At 36.9% G+C, this 22,000-nt stretch overlaps 3 protein-coding genes and 1 non-coding gene across 4 annotated transcripts; 3 read left to right on the forward strand and 1 right to left on the reverse strand.

Moving 5' to 3' along the window:
* Nucleotides 1-4,955: 4,955 nt before the first annotated feature.
* LOC122072838 (pollen-specific protein C13-like) lies at nucleotides 4,956-6,090 on the reverse strand. The gene is made up of 2 exons (XM_042637267.1): nucleotides 5,718-6,090; nucleotides 4,956-5,477 (listed from the first exon to the last, which is right to left on the reverse strand). Exons 1-2 carry the CDS (start codon nucleotides 5,869-5,871, stop codon nucleotides 5,155-5,157), a joined length of 477 nt encoding a protein of 158 aa, XP_042493201.1. The 5' UTR covers nucleotides 5,872-6,090; the 3' UTR covers nucleotides 4,956-5,154.
* A 1,990-nt stretch (nucleotides 6,091-8,080) lies between these two features.
* On the forward strand, nucleotides 8,081-9,064 carry LOC122074325 (cytosolic sulfotransferase 8-like). The gene has a single exon (XM_042639153.1). The coding sequence runs from the start codon at nucleotides 8,081-8,083 to the stop codon at nucleotides 9,062-9,064; it is 984 nt and encodes a 327-aa protein (XP_042495087.1).
* Nucleotides 9,065-15,444: 6,380 nt separating this feature from the next.
* LOC122074326 (flavonol sulfotransferase-like) lies at nucleotides 15,445-15,990 on the forward strand. Its single transcript, XM_042639154.1, has 2 exons — nucleotides 15,445-15,524; nucleotides 15,648-15,990. Exons 1-2 carry the CDS (start codon nucleotides 15,445-15,447, stop codon nucleotides 15,988-15,990), a joined length of 423 nt encoding a protein of 140 aa, XP_042495088.1.
* A 1,036-nt stretch (nucleotides 15,991-17,026) lies between these two features.
* On the forward strand, nucleotides 17,027-17,144 carry LOC122075010. The gene has a single exon (XR_006139150.1). It is a non-coding gene; the product is annotated as a U5 spliceosomal RNA (small nuclear RNA).
* Nucleotides 17,145-22,000: the final 4,856 nt, after the last annotated feature.

The following is a 22,000-nucleotide window of genomic DNA, read 5'->3' on the forward strand; positions in this document are numbered from 1 at the left end:
TCATCCAAAAAAAAAAAAATCCATATGATTAGAATTTAAATTATAAACTAAAATTTTTTTTGGACTTTTTTTTTTTTTAATTCATTGAGAGAAATAGGATTGGTTTTAAAAGGGATTTTAATATTGACTTTTCTTAAGATCTCTGATGATTTATAATCTTATTTTTTGTCCATTTAATATAATATTTTTTTTCTTCTAATATGGTAAAATTCTACAATTTCCTATGTACATTATGAGGATCCTAATTCTTTTACCTGTGGAGAGTGTAGTCTAAGAATGTTATTTCCTCAAACATGTGTGAGATGAGTGTGACAAACTGTATAATTAGCATTATTTGATATAGAGTTCCCTTTTCTCTTAATTTTTTATTAGTGGAATATGAGATTTCTCAAGGGCAACTGATACACGTGCAACACGTGCAACACGTGTATAATGTAATATTGCAGTATCAATAAAATAAAAAACAGTGGGCTGATCCTTCTTTTGATCACTTTATTTTCTAAGATTAATTTTGTATTTTTAACTAAAGAAAAGGAAGGCATGTATCATGAAGTTATAATATTTTATTACAGGTAAAAAATTTTAGTTTCTCCCAACGGTTGAAAAGCACAATCATACATGTATATAGTTGTGCATAAAAATTAGGTCCTATGGATGTTAAAAGTTAGCCTACACTAGTAATTGAACTGATCGATTGTAACCCGAGATTGATCCAATCAATTACTAAACATGTTAGGCACAAGTACCATCTGATTAGTAATTGAGTGTTACTGTGGAAGATAGTGGCCTGACAATTGTCTAACTAGAACAAACATAAATTGTGATCAAAATCGATGGTTTGTAGCCCAAACCCTGTTTACGTCCATTAATGGTCAATTTAAGGATAGATTTATATCCTGATTAATCGATTATCTAAGTTAGAGCTTGATTATAGGTCAATTATTCTGATTACCTTAAGCCTGATTATGGATCTCACGTACACACACAAACACACATTAAAGCAACTTATTTAACTCTATATCTCCTTTCTTTTCTCATTGCAACTTGCTTATGCAATGCACTGAAATTGTATGAAAAATTCAACTTTAAAATTTGAATGGGAATATTTGAAGCATTGGTCCTCGTAATATTCCTAATATCTTCCTCTTGTTTTCTTAAATTAAAATATGATATAAACTGAATACGATATCGAATTAAGACCGAATTAGGAATCGAACTCAATTAATTTGATATTTTTTCTTAAAATGAATTCAATTTTAGTTTCATAGCAGTTATGAAAAGACCATACTACCCTATGCTGAAGATGTCCCAAACCATACCTAACTTCCTGCAGGCTGCTGGAGTTGGTTTTGTGTTTGATCACGTGCAGAGTGAGCAGTTGGTGGTCCAACCAGCCCACCCCCACCAACTAGCACCTCTTTAAAGCCCATACCATCCTTCCACAGTTTCGCCATCTACCATCAGAACCCTTCCTGTCTATTGGAGTTGGAAGCCTCTCCTCACATGGATACTTTCCAACTGGATCTCACACCGTCCAGTCCAGTCCAGTCCAGTCTGATAGTCTAAATGGTGAAGAGAGGAACTGGACTCTCTCTCGACCTACTGTGGGTGAGGAAAACCTGCTTCGTTTTTTCAGGGTCCACCGTCCACCACACCGTTAATTAATGTGTGGTGAGTTGTTGGTGACTGGCGGGGGATGATTGATAATATTTAGGGTTGGTAGGTGGTATCCGGAGAGTAATATTCTGTGGTACATCTATTGTTCCATGTTCTCAATTACCACCACTCGTTGGTATCATAAGGTAATATTCTCTCTGCAACCTTTTTGTATTACCTATCTGAAATGTGATACGGATCAGCCAATCCTTTTCACTTAGAATGCATATATGAGAATCCAACACATGTTCCATTTTATGCCATCTAAAGGTTGTTTATATATAGGGTGGGATTTAGGGGTGTCAAAAAAGTCCAGTTAACCCAAACCTGCCCTAAGCTCGAATAGAGCCTAGGCTGCGATTTTAGCCCATAGGATGGGCAAGGGTCGAGAATTTTAGGCCAGAGACCGGATTGGGTTGGGCTTGGGTTGAGATGTCAACCCAACCCAACCCAACCCAACCTTGTGTATTAAGTATAGATTAATATAAATATGTTTATAATAATAAATGATACTTCTAGAAAAAGGTTTGCAAAAAGTTTTTTGTTTTCCACAATCTACATATATACAAAAACTTTGGTCTTTGGCCTTTGCAATGTATCAAGATCAAGCCATCAAGTAATCAATAGTACGTGGTTGGGCTAGATTGGATTAGGTTGCGTTGGGCTAAACCCAATAGGGTTGGGCCTAGGCTTAGATATCCTAGCCCGACCTAGGGCTGGTCAGGGCTTTGGTTGAGTTAAGAGACCTTAGGGTTGGACTGGGGTTTCAAGTAACCTAACCCAACTTGGCTTTTTGACACCCAAAGTGGAACTCCTCTGTTGCGCAATAGAGGTAGTGACTCAGATCCAACACCCTAAAGCACCTCGAGGCACGTGCTCATGTGTACATTGGGTTCCATGTTGAAGCACTCCAGAGGATCCATGGGGCAGTGTGGCCGTGGGAAACACTAGATCGGTAGAGCTCTTTCTCCTAAATAAGTATATGGTTCTCTCACCATGTACAATGATCTCATTCCGCCTACACTTGATGGGGTATCGTGAGTTATCGAGTTATAGTCAAGTATTAATTTGTTCAGATCCTTGGTTCCTTCATTTACTTGGATTGGACTTTCTAACAAAATTGTGAGTGAGAGTACTGAGTCTGCTGATTACCACATCAACTGTGACTGAGATTATATTTGTCTTTCATATACTTGTGAGTACCTACACTTAATAGACGGATCTTTTGATATGGAATCTAAAAAGTACTCTTTGAAGGCTCAAACTTGTGGGAAAAAATTACCTTTTGTTCAATAGTTTGTGAATTTGCTAACTATAATGTCTAGTATGTATCTACTTATGCCATGTAGAAGAGTAATGTTGATCTTCTAACCATTGAATATTGGGAAGACGATATGGATGGGTTGTGTTCATTTTCAAACATAAAATCACTCATATACCCATTCATGTATTCTTCAACTATCAATAGTATATAATGTTCTCTTTGGAAGATGGAGAAAAGATTATAAATATGACTAAGGCATTGATAAACGTTGTTACATGATTAAGGCCTATTTAGATAGTCCCACGTCAGTTGTGGCTCAACTATATTGTATTAGAGTCACAAGAATCATCCCACTTCAAGTCAATTGGTTTTAAGTTGGAAGCTTTAAGATGGTATCAAAGCAGATACATTGGGCCTATGTCGATGATAGATTCCTTATTCGACCCATGAGGACAGAGTCATAGGAGGCCTACATGTAAAGAAGAATATTGAGATAGTCCCACGTCAACTTTGGATGATTCAAATATCTTGTATTAAAGCCACAACATACTTCCCCACTTCAAACCAATTGATTTGAAGTTGAAAGCTTTAGCGAGTCCCCGGCCTAAATATGGGTTTGTTAATCTCTAAACAGGTCCAAAGTGAATAAGGCCTGATAAACTAATCAATAGGTTGGGCCTGATTAAAGCCTAGGAGCTAACCTATCGACAGATTACTAATTGGTCCAGTCCTAGGCCTTGAAGACTCATTGTGTAATCGATCAGTTTCACTTAAGGCCCTTAGAGATATAGGACCGATTGGGGTCCAACCGAACTGAGAGACCAGACCGGATTGACAGCCCTTTTCCGAATTAATCATGCTATAGACCGAAAACCTTCCCAATTACACTCATGCAAAAGACCGAAACCAAATCAACCGTCTAAATAAATAATCGGGTCTTGATTTTAGATGATGTATTAACTAGTTGTTCCCTTCCCGTGCTTAACAGAAAACCAACCATAATAGAAACCACAACCTAGACCAATGAAATTAAGGTGGTGAGAACCAATTAGGCCAGACCGGGATCAACAGGTTGACACCCACTTTCGCAGGTCAGTGTTGGCTAGGATTGGCTTGTGTGGATAAGCGTAATTGGGTTTGGGCAGGTTCAGTTTGATACTCTAAACAGCCTATTTCATTAAGAACTAACTCATCTATCCCCTCACTCGTAATCCATCTCGCCCACAGGTAGCAGCCTTGATTTGGCTTGAGTGGCAAATCAGAAACTACAATTACATGATTCTTCAATTGGTATTCAAATTTGTTTCTCAACTAGGATGAAAAAAAAAAATCCTCTTCAATTAATTGCGCAATGCCCTTAATAACCAACGAATGGCAAGTATTTTTATTTATGTAGATCCTATTGTAGTGGAAACTTGAATCAATCTACCTACACGTCTTGCTTTTACTGTTATATCGAGAGTTACTCCACGTATTGCTTAATTTCTATCTTATGTTGAATCTTTTTCACGGCTCTCAGGGAAGAGTGAACTAAGGGCCTCCATGATGATCATTCTAGTTGTGGGCCAAATTTCTATCTAAATAGGACATTTCACATTTTCTAGACCATATTTTTGAGAAAAACAATACATGTTTAATAACATGCAATAAATAGTAATCTGTTTCTAAGTTAGAAAAGAAATAGAAATACATTTGTTTCAGATATTAATTTTCTTTATATGAAATTAATATAAATTTACAAAATATCATTCAATATCCAAAATTTCGAACGCGGTAGTGCAGGCGGTGGCCATGCATTCGATTTGAATAGTACATAATTAGTAATTACTCCCCCCTTTGGAATAGAAATGTATCTACCATTGTGAACAGAGTACTCTGATGCTATACCATGATCAGCACTAAGCCTGCTCCATCCATGGCACAAGCAAGGGCTGGTGGTAGAGCCGTAAAGGCTAAATCCTGATCTAGTGCAGATGATCTAGAACAATGAACAGAGATTTGGGTTGACAGTAACAGAGAGAACATAGAAGAAGAGGAAACAAACTGAAAGGTGGTTTTTTCCCAAATTTCAAACCATTCAACACCACATGATGCCATCTACAAGACGAACAGAGTTTTGGGGCAACAGTAACAGAGAGAACATAGAAGAAGAACAGACGCAGAAGATCATTAATTTGAAAGGAAAATAATAAAACCCTGAAAAGAAGTAAAAGGTATTTTGAAGCTAAAGTCATCTACTCGAAATCCTGGTATTTCTGAAGGACTTGGGTACAACCAGATAGGGCGGTATCCTTCATGAATCCCATAGCATTGGCATGACGAATGTTGGAGATGATGCCATTGTTGTTGGTGAGGATGACATGAGACCCATCACGCCCTGGGCTCTTGACCTTGCAGTCGTTCTGTGGGCTACTGATGAGCACCGTCTCACAGAGCTCATCTTCATGGTCATCTGGTACAGTGATCTTGTATGCCCCAGTAGCATCTGTCACACCATCGACGTTGTACACCACCTGAAGTGAATCCCTGTCCTTGCATTGAACCCTAACCTTTGCACCTGCCATTGTTAAGGAAATTATTAAATTAAGTGACCAAAGCAATCCAAGCAGGAAAACCAGTCCAGTAGCACAAATCATCAAACAGGGGAGAGGAGGAGAAGAGGAAATTGCAGATCTACAAAAAGGGTACATGTAACTCTCAGATCTGAACCCTAAAAACATCTAAAAAATCCATTTTGGAAAACCTAAGGCGATGAAAAAGGAAGAAGAGAAAATGTAAGAGAGAGAGAAAGAGTTACCAGGCAAGTAAGTGGTGGCAGAGGTTTCGAAGCCGCAACGGCAGGTATCACAGTAGACCTTGCCCACAACGACGAAGGGGTTCCTGACGGGGCGGGACGCGCTCACGAGAGACGGAATGACACAAAGAGCGAACAACATCAACATTCTAGCCATGGCTATCTCCTGAATGTCGGTAACTGTGTGTGAGATGAGATTTAGAAGTTGGGGAATAGGGTTTGCCTCTTTGGGTTATGATGAAACTGAAGAGATTCAAAAGAGAATGGAATCGGAAGGGTTTGAAGTAGCGATGGGTTATGGTGTTTATAGTGAATGAGGTGTCACTGTGCAGTGCAGGCTGGCTCTTTCGTCGGTGGGTCACGGTCACATTCTCACATGGGGTGTCTCCGTGACCTCTGTTCGATTTTTCCGTGGACGTGGAGATCGGTAAAGCAAAAAAATTACCAATATCGATCCAGTAAAGGCCAAAATTTAGGAGGTTTTCAACGACCACAATATAACGGAAACATAAATATGCCACAAGCCATGCGATGATTGGTTGATGAGAGTGAACTGAACCAGAGTTTGGTTTGATCGATTTTTTGACCAATCAATTACTAGTTTTCTGTTATTTCTAAGAATAAAAAATAAATATTTAACCGATAAAGAATTCCATTGTTTGATTTGAAATTGGTTCAAACAATCTGGTATCAATTTTAACATCTCCAGTCGGGGCTTACTGTTGAATGCTGAGTCCTCCCAAGCTATGCGACAAAGGTTTATTCTAGGGAGTTCTTGTTTTTGGCTGACGAAGAACCCCTTGAACCTGATTACTATTTTAGGGTTCAGAACCAAAGATAAACTCCGATGATTACATGTAGTCATAAACCATTTTTTTTTTCTTTTCGGGTAAAGGCCGGTGGGGGAGGGGAGGGAGGGGAAGGGGAGGGGAGGGGGGGGGGTGGGGGGTGGGTTGTGCCAAAGCCCACAATGGTGGAACTTTGTGTTATATAAAACTACAAGTTGTCAACGCATGGAAAATGGAAATGAAAGGATTTTATACTAAACTCATCACATTAACACATTAATCTCATTTAATGAACGTTGAATTTCATAGACAAAATCTTCGTATCTTGTAAAATATCTTCTCCTTTTCATTAATTATGAGTTAGATTAGTAGTAATTGATCATTTAATAACACTCTCAGCTTCTCATGTGAAGATGCATAAAGAATTCCTAGTAGAAAGCAAGGGAGTGAGGGACTAGGGATTTACGTAGCAGCCCATGTTCAACTGTGTCATCTGCCCTCCGTAGGCCCGGGCCCTTCGTTGCATACTTCTTGCACATGGAGTATTGTGGAGATTCATTTCATTATTCTTACTCTTACTTTAAAAAACAATATTGCAATTGTTTACTATTTGATTTAAATTATAGATTAAATCTTATTGTAATCAATCACCTTGACTTGATTAGATATTTAGATTTTAGATCAACATGTCTTGAGTTTAACAAAAAAATAAATGTCTTGAGCTTATAATTTTTTCTTTTTTTGTAACGAATCAATATGTCTAGGTGGAATCTCTCAAATCAAACCTTTTCATTGTAAAGAAGCCTGGATTGGATTGGATTGGATTCAGACTGAGGTCTCAACCCAAACCTTCCTTGACGCCAAGTCTGAAAATCTCAATCTTGGCCTAGCTTGCAAGTAGAAAAGCACAACCTATGTACTATTGGGGTTAAAATGGGGTTGGGTTCGGGCTTGCCAGACCAAATTTGCAACCTACTCTTTAACAATTGGTTTTGTTCTAGTAGGATTTTTTTTTTTTAAATTGGAATTCATTAATCTTCGTTTCAAGTCTTTGTGTGACTGATCTGTTACATGGGTTAGGTATGATTGCTTGTAACTAGGGTTTATCTTTGAGCCTGAACCATGAAACTTGACAGGTTCGTGAAATTCTTTGTTAAAATAATAATAATAATAATAAATAAATAAATATCAACCAATTAGGGACCAAATCAATATCTATCAGGTTTACGCCCCTGTTGTATATCATACACAACCATCATTTTAAAAGGTAATAGTCAAATTCGTAAGTGGAACCTGTAAGAGGTAAGCACATCTCACATCTCAATGTAGGGGGTGCAGGACTGCACATCTCATGCTTAAATTTAATGTGCAGGCCTGAATTGGAGGCTGCACTTCATATCCTTGGACACTGCACATCTCATGCTCAATTTAGGGTGCAGCCCGCGTGGGAGGCCTCAACCCCTTTCCTTATACACCTATATATATATATATATATATATATTCTCTTCAGTCATGGCCTGAATATAAAACCCTTCCAGGCAGTACACCCTTCTCAAAATTCAAAACCTTACACCAACAATGGCAGACTTTGTGCCCAAAACCAAAGAAGACGAAGAAAATGAGCTCCAGAGGTACAAAGACCTCGTTTCAAGCTTTCCAAAAGAGGAAGGTTGGGGATTTGAGAAGTATATCTGCCAGTACCAAGGCTTCTGGTATGTAGATAAACATTGCCAAGCAGTTCTTGCAGTCCAAGACCACTTCAAGGCTCGTTCTAGTGATATAATCCTTGCAACCAACCCTAAATCAGGTGCTACATGGATCAAAGCCCTTGTCTTTGCCACTGTTAACCGCAGTAACTACTCCATTGACAACCATCCCTTACTCTCCCAGAACTCCCATTTTCTGGTTCCATTTCTAGAGATAAGCCCTTACCAAAACCAAATCCCTGACCTTGAAATCCTTCCCTCTCCCAGGCTCTTTGCAACTCACATATCTTACAATTCCCTACCACAAAGCATGATCGATTCCAGCTGCCGGATAGTCTATCTTTGCCGGAACCCAAAAGATGTGTTTGTGTCAATGTGGCATTTTATGAACAAGATGAGAGAAAGGCTCTCAAAGCCACCTTTAGATGTCATGAAAGTATTTGAGAGGTTCTGCAATGGGGTTACCCATTTTGGACCTTTCTGGGATCATGTGTTGGGGTACTGGAAAGCTAGCTTGGAAAGGCCTCAACATGTGTTGTTCATCAAGTATGAAGATTTCAAAGCAGACCCAGGTTTTCATTTGAAAAGGCTAGCTCAGTTTATGGGATACCCTTTTTCCTATGAAGAAGAAAAGGAAGGGTTGGTTGATGAGATCTTGAGGTTGTGTAGCTTTGAGAATATGAGTAGTCTTGAGGTGAACAAGACTGGAGAAGCCCCAATGGGTGCTTTTAAAAATGAAGCTTTCTTTAGGAAAGGTAAGGTTGGAGACTGGGAAAATTATTTGACATCTGTGATGATTGAACGGTTGGACCAGATCACAGAAGAGAAGTTCCATGGTTATGGCCTCAAGCTTTGATAAGTATTCTAAAGAAATAACATTGTTCACTTGCCCTCCCTAGGCAGGCCCTTTCTTGCTGGCTCGAAAGCGAGCCTTACTCGTTTAGGGTGGTCTTAGATCAGCTCGACCGCAGGCTGGTTGTAAAGCTTTGACTACTTTTAGCACATTGTAAACTCTCTTCTCTTTCTCATTTTCTTACTCTTTACTTTGAAAAATAAAAATAAAAATCTTATTTGTTTACCCTATCAAATATAATATGGAAAAGGTTATTACAACCGATTGCGGAGGGTACACCAGCACATTCTCTTTCTATCTCACCTATCCTCACATGAAATGGTTTTTTTGCCCATTTATAAAACCGTTTCATCGCTCCCATGGTTTAAGAACATGGTATCGGTCAAGACTGACATCGATCCGATCTCAATTTGAATCGGCCGAGATTGGATAGAAAATACTCAAAAGGTTTCATTTAATTTTTTTTTTAATACTATTTTACCATTCATTTGTGCCATTTCGATCCCAATCTGGGGTTGATAACGCATATCAATCCGATCCCATTCTGGATCAGCCTGGATCCGATAGAAAAATATACCAAGGATTATTTGTTTATTTATTTATTATTATTATTATTATTATTATTTTACCCTTCATTTGGTCCACGGTAAGACTGATACCAATTTGATCGATTTAAGTTGATCTGATCTGATTTCTCAAAGCATGGTCGCTCCTCATTGGTATCCATATAATAAATAGGCAAAAGGTTTTCTTGATCATGTTTAGATGGAATCACTCCACTAATCCACCAAGTTTTGCCACATGGAATCAGTTATATAACAATTTTGACCATCTAGATTGTTCATATGTCAAATTTCAATCTCAATCTCAATCATGACTATCCCATGTAATGACATAGTGTGACAACAGTGAATTTTCAATACCCATTCTCTCAAAAAATAACAATTTTTATTCCTCTCATGCGAGAGAAGAAAAGTAAAGCATTGCGGTCCACCCAATGAGATTGGATTCAAATTATGTTGTGGAGCAAAGAAGTGTTAGGCATATTGGTCCACCCAGTTAAATCGATCTCCCAATCATTTAATCAGAATTAAATGAATATAGGAAGGATTTTTGGGGGGGGGGTAAGGACATGAAAGAAAAATTAGAGTAAGAGAAAAGGACAAACACAAACCTTTCGCATTTCTCTACAAAACAGAAATTAGTATATAAATTAAATAACCGGAACTTACAAGCATTTATGAAATATTTATAGCAATGCTATTAGTTAGTTAAATATCCAAAACTCTAATTAGACGCATAAAATAATGAAGAAGTAATATGAAATATTCTGCAAACCTGGCAAATAATTCTAACACTATATGAAAAGAGAATCAACCACAAAAATAAAATAAAATAAAATAATTCAGATTTTACTAAATACCTAAAATGTTGGAAAATGCATAAAAGTATTAAAATAATACCTAAAAATGACACCCAAAAAAAAAAAAAAGGGAAAAAAATGAAAAAGGAATCATATTTAACACACTTACTAACACCAAAGACATCATAAATGCAAATATAAATTTGGGTATCATAAAATGCATTAAAAATGGTGAAATACTCCTATTGCCAATTAACGCCTAAACATCATGAATAAATGCAGAAAAATCCTATGAATTAAGGAAAACCATTGTGAATTCAAATCTATTGTAAAACATCAAAGTTTAAGTAAGAACACGGATGGAAATGAATAAAAGATGAAGGGAGTCACCTACACGTGCTTGGGATAAATCTATTCAATAGAATGTTGATTATTAGGATACAGAGAAATGGTTCGATGGATTGCTCGCTTTTCTGCTAGACTCGTTCTGCCTTCATCAAACTAGTTGATGCCGCTTGGCGATGAAGTTAGTTTTCATTTTTGTCATTCTCATCAGAGGTCGGGAACTCGGGATATGATATTGCCTTTTGTAAGACATTAGGCAACACATTGAAAGTAGACTATTCTTAATTTTAATAAAGAGATTTTGAAAAATATTAAAGAAGGTATAAAACATGTATAAGAATGAAATAAATCTAAAACCATAACCCCAAATTGAGAGACAAAATAAAACAATAATGCAAAAAAGATTACGAAAAATCTACACCCAAGTATGATGGAACCATGAAAAAGTTCAGGAAAAAATCTCTTTATAGTTTTAGCTATAGGTGACATTTTCGATCTCTATATGACGCGGTGAAGTACCTATTTATATGTTCATGTAAACTTCTCTAAATCTCTACATGATGTGGAAGATCAAATATCATCTTAAAACGATTGGATTATGGTTGAGAACTAGGTACGTGATTTATGTTCAAGTGCTGAAAATAGGATATATAAAATCCTTAAACCAAAGAAATTTAAGATTGTTTTGAAGTTAATCATCACAACCAAAAATCTCCCTTGGGGTCCAAAGAATGTAGTTAATAATTTAAGGACCCTAGTAAATAATCCAAAGGTCAAGATGTAGTGAAATACGTAAAAATAAAGATTCCAAGTAGCAACAAAAAATTCAGAATTCGATGACAAAATGACAAATGTTTGATGTTAAAATTGTTGTCCTCCCGAAAAAAAAGACAGCATTTTCTTTTTTTACTTCAATTACTTTTCTGCAAGAAAATGGTAAAAGCTGTAATACTAACAAGAAACTGGTCCAGGTAGGGAAATCCCCACAAAAATTGGTGATAGTAATTTCCGGGTAAGGTCTGAACCAGTTAATTGGGCTCAAATAGAATTAAAAAGAAACTTTGAGAACAACAACTGCCAAATAAAATTGGGTAAAAAGGAAGTAGTTTGGCCATCTTTAAATGAGGAAGAAAATCTGTATTTTCCAACCATAATTTTTAAACTCCTTTGTCCAAAATCATGCAATCATGATTTCATGATTTTTAATCGATTGTCTTCTAGAATTTAACACACACAAATGTATGTTTCTGTTCCAAGTTTCTGTTCCATGATCCACCTTTTCAATATCGTATTTGTCAAATTTATATTTGATCTATCAATGGGGTTGGTAGTCTAATGGCGAAAATACTTTCAATCTATCACTACTCAAGTCGATACCTCACTATTATCCATTACTCTTATAGAAACGTTGCTTATCGTACAGGGCTATGATCTCACCCCACTATGCATATCTCACTCTTCAATTTAGGATTCTAGATTCTCACCCATAAAAATCTAGGATTCTAGATTACATGGAGGCCCCACTCCCCATCTCTCATGCTTCACTCTAAGATGCAGGCCTGCATGGTGGCCCCAGCCCCTATATTCTTGGAAACTAGAATGTGTGAGCACATCTCAGGCTTCAATTTAGGGCACAGGCCTGCAAGGAAGCCTTGGTCGCTATCCCTTAAAACACCTGTTGAATTCTTTCTCTTCAATCAAGGCCTATAAATTGATGACAGCAACAACCATTTCAGGCCTAAGTGATTGTAGCCATCGACCAGTTGGGCACACCCTTGATTATACTGAAACCTTCTTGTACCTTCTTACACCAACAATGACAGACCATATTTCAGCATTTTAAAAACAAGATGAGAGTCAAGGCCTCATTGCCACCTGTAGATGTTATGGAAGCATTTGAGAGGTTCTGTGAGGGGGTTACCAATTTTGGGCCATTTTGGGATCATGTGTAGGAGTACTGGAGAGCCAGCCTTGAGAGGCCTCAACATGTGTTATTTCTCAAGTATGAGGAGTTACAAACAGACCCAGTTCTTCTTTTGAAAAGGCTAGCTCAATTTGTGGGATGCCCATTCACCTTTGAAGAAGGAAAGGAAGGGTTGGTTGATGAGATCTTGAGGTTGTGCAACTTGTACTGCGACATTAAGAAGCTAGATTGTGGTTTTCAGTACAAATGTCGTGTATTGGTGACAATTTATGTATTGCAATATTTTTAAATTCTCATCATGAATAAAATAGAATATACTGTATAACCTTTTTAAGATTTGTCCATCCATCCATCGTTTAGAGTTATAAAGCGTAATTTACAATGCTACCCTCAGAGAATGCCACTATCAGAGAGACATCCCCTGTATAATATTAAATTATACTCAGATCCTACCGTCAGTCACTATTATTGAATATACCTTATATGCTGATATCAATTATTATATATTTTTTAAATACCAAAATACCCTTGCAAGAGGTGAAGCACCTAATATACCCTCTAATAAGTCTTCGACCTCTAAAAGACCTATCTTTCACTATCACTACTTCTCTCCTCTTCCTTTTCTTCTTTCAATTTGAAAACTGCAAAGCTGGTGGATTTGGGGTTTCTTAGGTTGCGTTTGTGGTAGTGATGGTTAGTGGTGAGGAGGAGGGACAACGACACTTCACTTAGAAAATATACAATTTTGGGATAATTTTGTATTATAGGGTAAAACAGTCATTTTGGCTCCGCACTTAACAATGACTGACGGCAAGGGGTCTGAGTATAATTTAGTATTATACAGGGGATGTCTCTATAATAGTGACATTCTCTAAGGGATGGTGCCGTAAATTACCCATTTATAAAAGCTTAAATGAGGGGGCATTTTGATTATATTTTATGGCACAAAAATTAACAGGATGGGATACCTTATCATAGTCACATGTATAGTTGATTTTGGCCAACTAACTATGAATATGTCAAATTTAATCAAATACATAACCATCTATATCATTGCGTCCTTTTGTACTCCCTGGTTTTCAAAGTTTTTTTTTTTTTACCATTTGACAAAATTTGTTTCAACTGAAATTTGGCTTGTAAAATTAAATTATGGTCTTCGGTGCATGTTAGTAAATGCACTTGTTTGTGTCATTGGTCTTTCTGTGGATCGTAAGACCCAATTTGGTGGCCGATGACTCGGTCGTGTTGCCTCCCGAGTTTGTGACTCGAACCAAAGAAAGAGGCATTCTAGTGACTTGGTGTTCACAGGGGGAAGTGCTTGATCAACCACCCAGCGTGGGTGGTTTCTTGACTAATAGTGGTTGGAATTTCAAATTAGAGAGCACATGCGGTGGAGTGTCCTTCACCTTTCGGTGTCTAATCGCATGGGCCATTTGACCAAGCATCTTTCTTTTTTCCCCATAATTAATTAAGGGATTGAGTTTGCTTCTGGGTTGCGTAGCATATGCTAGCCTCATAATAGGGGCAGATATATTGTTTCATAGGCGAGAGGAGAGATAAACACAGGAAACGTTAGTCTAATCTATGCAATCTAGCAACGCTCTTGATACCCTCTAATTTTTTTTTTTTTCAAATGAGAGTAAGTATTGTCACTTTAGATGAAAAATGCATTAAAATTTAATTTTTTGAAAATCCTTTTGAATGTACCCTGCATTAAATACTACATTAAATAGCTTTTAAGAATTAGACAAGTGGCAATGAAAATGAAATGTCACGTTCTATACATGCCTATAGAGGTGTCATTCCAACACTCCATAAAAAAAAAATCTTGTCGTAACCAAAGTTAGTGAAAAAAAGATAGGACTGTAAAACTTTCATCTTAAAACCAATTGGCTTTAAGTGGGGCAGTTTTTTGTGGCTCTTTTACATGATAGTTGAGTCATCCACACCCGATGTGAGACTATCTTTATACTCCCCCTTATGTGCAGGTTTTTTATGGCTATGTCTTCGTGGGTTGAGTAAGGAGCCCATCATCGACGGAGGCCCAACGTATCAGCTCTAATACCATGTAAAGTTTCCATCTTAAAACCAATTGGCTTTAAGTGGCGTCGCTTCTTGTGGTTCTTATATAAGATAGTTGAGTCATCCACAACCGATGTGGGACTATCTCTATAAGGACCAAATTTTCTTTCACCACGGTCAAGGGGCGATGCCTCGAATTGCATTGAGAGGTTATCATGCAACAAGGGGGGGGGGGTTTGAGTTCAACCATTTGTGATAAGGGTAGGGTTTTGTGGCCACTGTTTGAAGGAAAACTTCCCTCAAAAAGATATGCAGCTACCATTTTGTGTCCTCACGGAATGAGGTGGAATACATAAGATAGACGGTATACCTAGTTAATTGTGTGTGTGTGTGTTTTATTTTTTTAGGTAAAATATTTAATGGGATTTTAGAGTATGAAAATAATACAAGTTTAAGGGAAAAAAATTGATATGTTGCCCTTGTATAAATTCTTTTATAAATATTAGGGCCCTCATGCTTCAGTTTAGGGTGCGAAGGCCCCAGTCCCTATCCTTGGAACCTGTGAGCACATCTCACGCTTCAAATTAGTGTGCAAGCTAGCTGCTTGCAGGGAGGCCGGCCCCAATCCCAATATCCCATATCTCCATTAAAATCTCTTTCATTGCAGACATGAATATAAAAACAACCACCCTTCCAAGCCTAAATTGAAAAACCTAGCTTACACAAACAATGGCAGACTACACTTCTTATAAAATTTGTTTTCCCAACAAAACAAGAGAAGAGGAGGAAAATGGGAAGATATTCCAAAGGTACAAAAGCCTTGTTTCTCAGTGCCCCCTTTGACTGTCATGGAAGCATTTGAGAGGTTCTGCAAGGGGGTTTCCCATTTTGGGCCTTTTCTGGGATCATGTGTTGGGGTATTGGAAAGCTAGCCTGGAAAGGCCTCAACATTTGTTGTTCATCAAGTATGAAGATTTAAAAGCAGAGCCAGGTCTTCATTTGAAAAGGCTAGCTCAGTTTATGGGATACCCTTTTTCCTATGAAGAAGAAAATGAAGGGTTGGTTGATGAGACCTTGAGGTTGTGCAGCTTTGAGAAATTGAGTAGTCTTGAGGTGAACAAGAATGGAAAAATTCCAGGAGGTTTTTATGAACATGAAGCTTTCTTTAGGAAAGGTGAGGTTGGGGACAGGAAAAATTACTTGACATCTGAGATGATTGAACGATTGGACAAGATCATAGAAGAGAAGTTCCATAGCTATGGCCTCAAGCTCTAAGAAGTATTCTAAAAAGGTGGCATCATTTACCTTGGTCACAGTTTGGTTCATTAATTCTGCTTGTTCCTTTGGTTGCCAAGTCAAGTGTGGTCTGCTGCAGCATTATCAATTAGATTCTGGTTTTCAGTACAACTGATGTGTATGTATTTGCATAACTAAATTCTTATCGATGTTTGATTATTACTTTAGGAAGGAAATAGAATCTACTATATAATCCTTCTAAGATTTGTAATCCATTTATCCGAAGATTTGTAATCCATCTACGCTTAGATGGTTAGGATGAATTGGGGTTGTGTGGATAAACGCACGGTCTCAGGTTCAATTTGTCATTTTTGCATCTCCAATTTAAGTGGAGACCGTGGCTGCACATCCATCTACCACGTGTGTATGTAAATTTATCAGCTATCGCAGCACATCAATAAGAATTTTTTATATATTTTAGCGTGAGCCAATAAAATCAATCAAAACGACCAATAAAAAAATTCTAGACCTAACGACCTAATTCTTTTTGAACTGGGTTTGGATTGTGGATGGAAATATGAATAACGGTCAGTGGGGGAATTCATCCTCTTAAGTTAGGGTGACGCGTGTCTTTTTTTTTTTTGCTAACGACGAGTGTCCAAGCTTACGGCTTGACTAGTCCCACGAGCCCATACTGACCCCACAACCGCATAGACCGGGTCATACCGAGGTTGAATGAGAACCATTCAGCTTTCATTGAAAGCAGTGAAGAGTACTAAACACCCCGTGTGAGTGGCCTCAAGGAGGTAAGAGGAGTCGAACTCAAAACCACACGCTTTCTGAGGTAAAAGTCCCTTGCCAACTTGACTATCCCCTTCAGATTGGGTGACGCGTGTCTCATATGTGAGGCATCTGACATAGACAACTTTGGTTAAATCTCTTTAACTTGGACGAGTATGAAGACTTGCACATCAACGGTGTTGTTGGGTTTTTAGTCCCACATCATTCAAGAGAAGATAGTAGAAAGGAGCGAAGGCTTATATAAGTGAAAGAGCAACATTAAGGCAAAGCACGGAGCTACGTGGTGAGCACAAAGCGAACTATTCTTTCGCCTTTTACTAAAGAATACCGTGTGCTCGCCACTTATAAGCAGCATACGCCAATTTTTTAAGGGTTTCCCTCGTTAGAGAGACCCTACAATTCTCTAGTTTCAAATCTTTTTAAAAGAAGCATTTTTTTTTTATCATTATTAAATATTAAATAATTGAAAGTTGGCACAAGGGTGGCAAACGAATATTTCCAAATAATTATAACAGGAGCTTGAAACGCTAACTTAGTTCAAATCAGAAACGAAAACCTTTTTCAACAGTTTTGGTTTTGAGTTACCCAGAAACAAATGAAACTGGTTCAGCCCAACCAAACTAATCGATGACATCTCTACTTAAAACTGTCAAACTTTTTGCATATATAAGGTTAGACCAAACAGAACTGGTAAGTTGCCCAGTCTATAAAAATCAAGTTCAAACAGAAATCGATAGTCTTTTAATGGTACTTTATTGATCTATCAACATTGATCTTTTATTAAAAAAAAAAAAAAAAGTGAACATTATAAAATTTATCCAAAAAAAAAAAAAAAAATTGCCCCAAATGTTTGGTTTGAACTCGTTAGTCATTTCTAAAAAAGCAAGACATAAAGGAACTCAATTGAATTGTCTAGGTTTCGTCTGATCATTTTGGCCGCGATTGTTGGGGTGTGATGTCTTGTATTCCATTATAGTTTAATCCAGGATATAGTGGTGCAAGTCCCCAACAGAATGACAGTCCTCGTTCAAATTTTTTATCTGTAATTCATTTTTTTTTTTACTATATATTTATAACGAGATTTACCTTCTCTGTAAGCAATTTTGAGAGGTGTGAGGACAACCGTTATATAACCCTATTCTTCAATGATAGTGAAGTGGAATCTTATCTTATCAAGGACGTAGGCAATCTTTTCGAACCTCATAAATTTATATGTATTGTTTATTCTTGTCTTTTCATTACTTCCTATATCATTTTTAAGGTTATGTTTCTAATAGCTCTAGCCAATCTGCTCCGCTCTTGTATCCTCTTTCTCTTCTATTGTTTATGGAGCTGCTGGATAAAATAAATAAAGAATAAACCGATCGAAACCCTTATCCGTTGGTTTCGGTCTCACATCGAAAGTTTAAAGACCCTGTCTCAATCCAATAAAAACCTACCTAAGACCGATCGTGTGAAACCCTTAGATTCTGAAGATTATAAGTGCACTGTGTTCAAGGATTAAAGTATCGGTATCGGTCGCCGTATCGGTCGGCCAAAATTAAGATACGTATTGAAAGATATCATATCGTATCGGAGATACGCTAAAGATACATACATAAATAGATAGGAAACATTTTTTAAACACTTTTGCATAAAGAATTTGTTAAAAAAAGCTATTGATAACATGTATTATGCATAAACACTAAATTGAGGGTATCGCACTAAGAATTTAAGGCTTGTAGTTGTTCCATAAATGTAAAATCCTTGATCCCAACCTTGATTTCTACTTTGGTTAGAGAGAAATATGGCTGGTAGCAACTTTGGAACAAAAACCCCTCAAAAAATCGTATTTTTCTGAAAAATTACATATATTGGCCATTATATGACCGTAGCGCACTGTATCGGTATATACTGATATTCACCGATACGTACCGATACTCCCCGATTTGTACCGATAGATACATACCGATACTCACCGATACGTATATTTCACCTAGATTTTATATTTTCCATAAAGTCGTATCGGTGCATATCGTATCATATCGATGTGTATTTGTGGTGTATTGATGCATATCGGTATGTATCGTAGGATATATATCGATACAAAAGGATTTTAAAAATTCAATGTATCGTATCTATGTGTATCGTATCGTCGGGTTAAATTTAAGATACTTTAAACCATGATTGTGGTAGGTTGTTGTACCAACCTAATTATATGGTTGACTCGGCTCTGCTAGCCTGTAAGTCGTAGGCCACAGATGCAATATTGGAAACTTTGACGTGGAGTCAAATGTTGACTTTGCATGGTTGCTGAAATGCCTAACTCCCACAAGGTCGTCCAACTATCACAAGGCTGTGTGCTCATGCATGCATGGATTTTGTCAACGGGGGTGGTGGGTTGATGAGGATATTTCATACTTCTAACTTAGAGAGATGAAAAAAAGATTCAGCTTTCCTTCAGCCACAGCCGCAAATTAAAAGAGAAAAGCCTTGGGATGGTGGTGTTTAGTGGGGTTATTATTGATCATCATAAATAGGGGGTAGATACTGACGGCTGTTGATGGTTGTAGGGTTCTTTCACCATGTAACTTTTCCATTAAAAATAAAAGTCCAAAGTCAGAATTCTTTGATTGTAAGTCAAAAGATTAGAAACCAAACCTTCCTCAATAGATGGGATGATTAGGATACCTCATATTTTGATTTAGAGTCAAGTTTCACTTAATCTTCTGTGAAGGGTATTTTTGACTTTTAATAATAAAGGACAAAAGTTAATGATAATATTTACGCTTTCCAAGTATGATTTAAGTAAGCATTGCCATATATTGGAATTTATACATGCCCGATTCCATATTAGTGTAATGGTATGGACCATGGGGTTAATTTGTCCCAAAAATGTTCACACACACACACACACACACAAAAAAAAAAAAAAAAAAAAAAGAGTAAAATCATTACTCTGTATTGGTATTGGTATCCATATCAATACTAATACTTCATAAAATCACCTCACTAGTGTGAAATTTTCCTCCGTCCCCCAAGGTGCTCTTAGGCGTCCAGATCCTCACTGCACTGGTGCAGGGAGGCAAAGGAGAATCACTCTTCACCAATAGGCGTAGGACATGTGGAATTCAACCATAAACCAAGGGACTCTCCAACTCAAAAGCACATACCTGTTATAAGTAGAAACAAGGTATTTCACTCATCATGAGAATTATGGCTTCATGACACCTATCCTATAAAAGAAAAAAATAAAGACTAATAAAATATGCCATTTTCTATCTCCTTCTTTCCCTACTGATGTGTGCAGGCTTGAACTGAGCTGAAGTCTACATCAATAGATACCAATACTGATTATGCTTGGTCTTGTTTCACCTTAAAACTCAAACGATTAGGAAAGGATATGATAATGTATATGTATACATCAATAGATTACTTAAACTATGTTTTCAAGTCTAACCATAACATAAAATATGCATGTAACAAGAAAAACTACATCCAAAATCTAAAGTCAGGAGTCCAAAAAGTGCAAGTCAAAAGATTAGAAATTGTCTCCGCTTAGAAATAAATAGAGTTCCTAATAGAGACATTACTATTGGATAAGCTTAGAGATGAAAATGGATCGAATATAGATTGGATCTAGATTTCCCTATCCCCACTACCTTCTTTGGACAGGTGTTAGGAAAGGAATAGGGATCCCTAACTAGCTCAAGCGGGATATGCCCTATAAAACAAAATAAAAAAATACATCCAAACAATTTAATATATTTAGTACACCGTAATGGCTGCATCTTCTACACAAGAGCATTCAACTCATTAGAATCCTGAAATAAAATATGATAGATGAGTTTAGTTGCCCAATCATGGGAGCAAAGAAAGTACAGAACATTTTTTTATGTGATAACTCTTCTGTAAAACGCTTCTAATGTCTGGAGTGTGTAGAATTCTAAAGACACCATGACCAAAGTCACCATTATAATCGAACTTCAAATCTCTATAAAGTTTCTTCTCATCATTTTCAGCCAATTAGTCCTTTCTCTAACTGAAGAGAAAAGTTGGAGGTTGATCGATCGCCCCACATGTTTGAATCTTCAATAGGAGATAGAAGTTAGATGATGACGAATTCTCCTTCAATCTCTCCCCAGTCAACTCTTTATCTAGAGCCATTTGAGCAGCCCATCCAAATTTGTATTTTCCTTACTTAAATTATTCTCCAATGAAATTTAATTCCAAATTTTAATTTAGAATTCTTTCCATGTGAGAAGATTAATTCGGTTCCTCCAAATCCCCTTGCCAACTCCCCTCATTTAAATTCGTTCATTCTCTCTCCTCCATCTCCATATAGGTTGAATGAAGACCTTCCAGCTGATCTACCACAAAATCCTCCTTGGGTCAATAAGAAGTTTTGTTCACAAAATATCTGAAACCTTCCATTCGTTATTGGTTTCTTTTAACAGTCAATTGGTTTCTTGAAAAGGAAAATGTGTAAAAAAATTTGTTGAGTTTATTGGCTTTTTACCATTTTTTTTTTGGTATCAATCCAAATGGTTAGTTTTGGTCTGTCCGACCGGTTTGAGTTTTTTCCCAAATTTAAAAAACCAAAACTAATACTGATCCAATAAATTTCGATTAGTTCAACCGATTCAATTTTGACATTCCAAGTAGGATCTTATCTCAAGAAGAGATTATAGAGACACAAGATTTTGGAGATGATATGTCAAAGGATGGAAGTAGGTGCAGAGATGGTACATGATTGTATAGAAATTGAGAAGAAAAGATTGCCGGATCGTGTGATACTTTTTTCTGTCTTCTCTTAGATACTATCAATATCAAAAAAAAAAAAAAAAAGCGTTGACATTCCCATTATCAAAAGCTTATTTTCAAAGATTGAAATGTGATAGTTTGACTAAATGAAGTTGAACATATTTCTCTAGTCAACCTTCTAGAAGGTTAGCACTGATGCAAGATTAATCAGGAAGTTTTATTTTCCCCATTTCTTACACGGATGTTGCATCAGACGTATTTTTTCTTGTAATGCGGCACTGAATGTTCGATTGGTCAAAACATAAAGATTACAAGAAGTGGCGACACCACCATGGAAGGGTTGAAAGTTTCTAATCTGTCAATGAGTCAATATTTTCAACAAAAAAAAAAAAAAAAAGAGTAAATATTATATATTTTCATATTATCATATGATAAATAACAATCAAGGGAGTTAGGTTTGGAAATTGATGGTTTTGTTTTGTTTTTTTTTGTTTTTGTTTTTGTT

The sequence above is a fragment of the Macadamia integrifolia genome, chromosome 3 (assembly GCF_013358625.1).
Source record: "Macadamia integrifolia cultivar HAES 741 chromosome 3, SCU_Mint_v3, whole genome shotgun sequence".
Classification (NCBI taxonomy): Eukaryota; Viridiplantae; Streptophyta; class Magnoliopsida; order Proteales; family Proteaceae; genus Macadamia; species Macadamia integrifolia.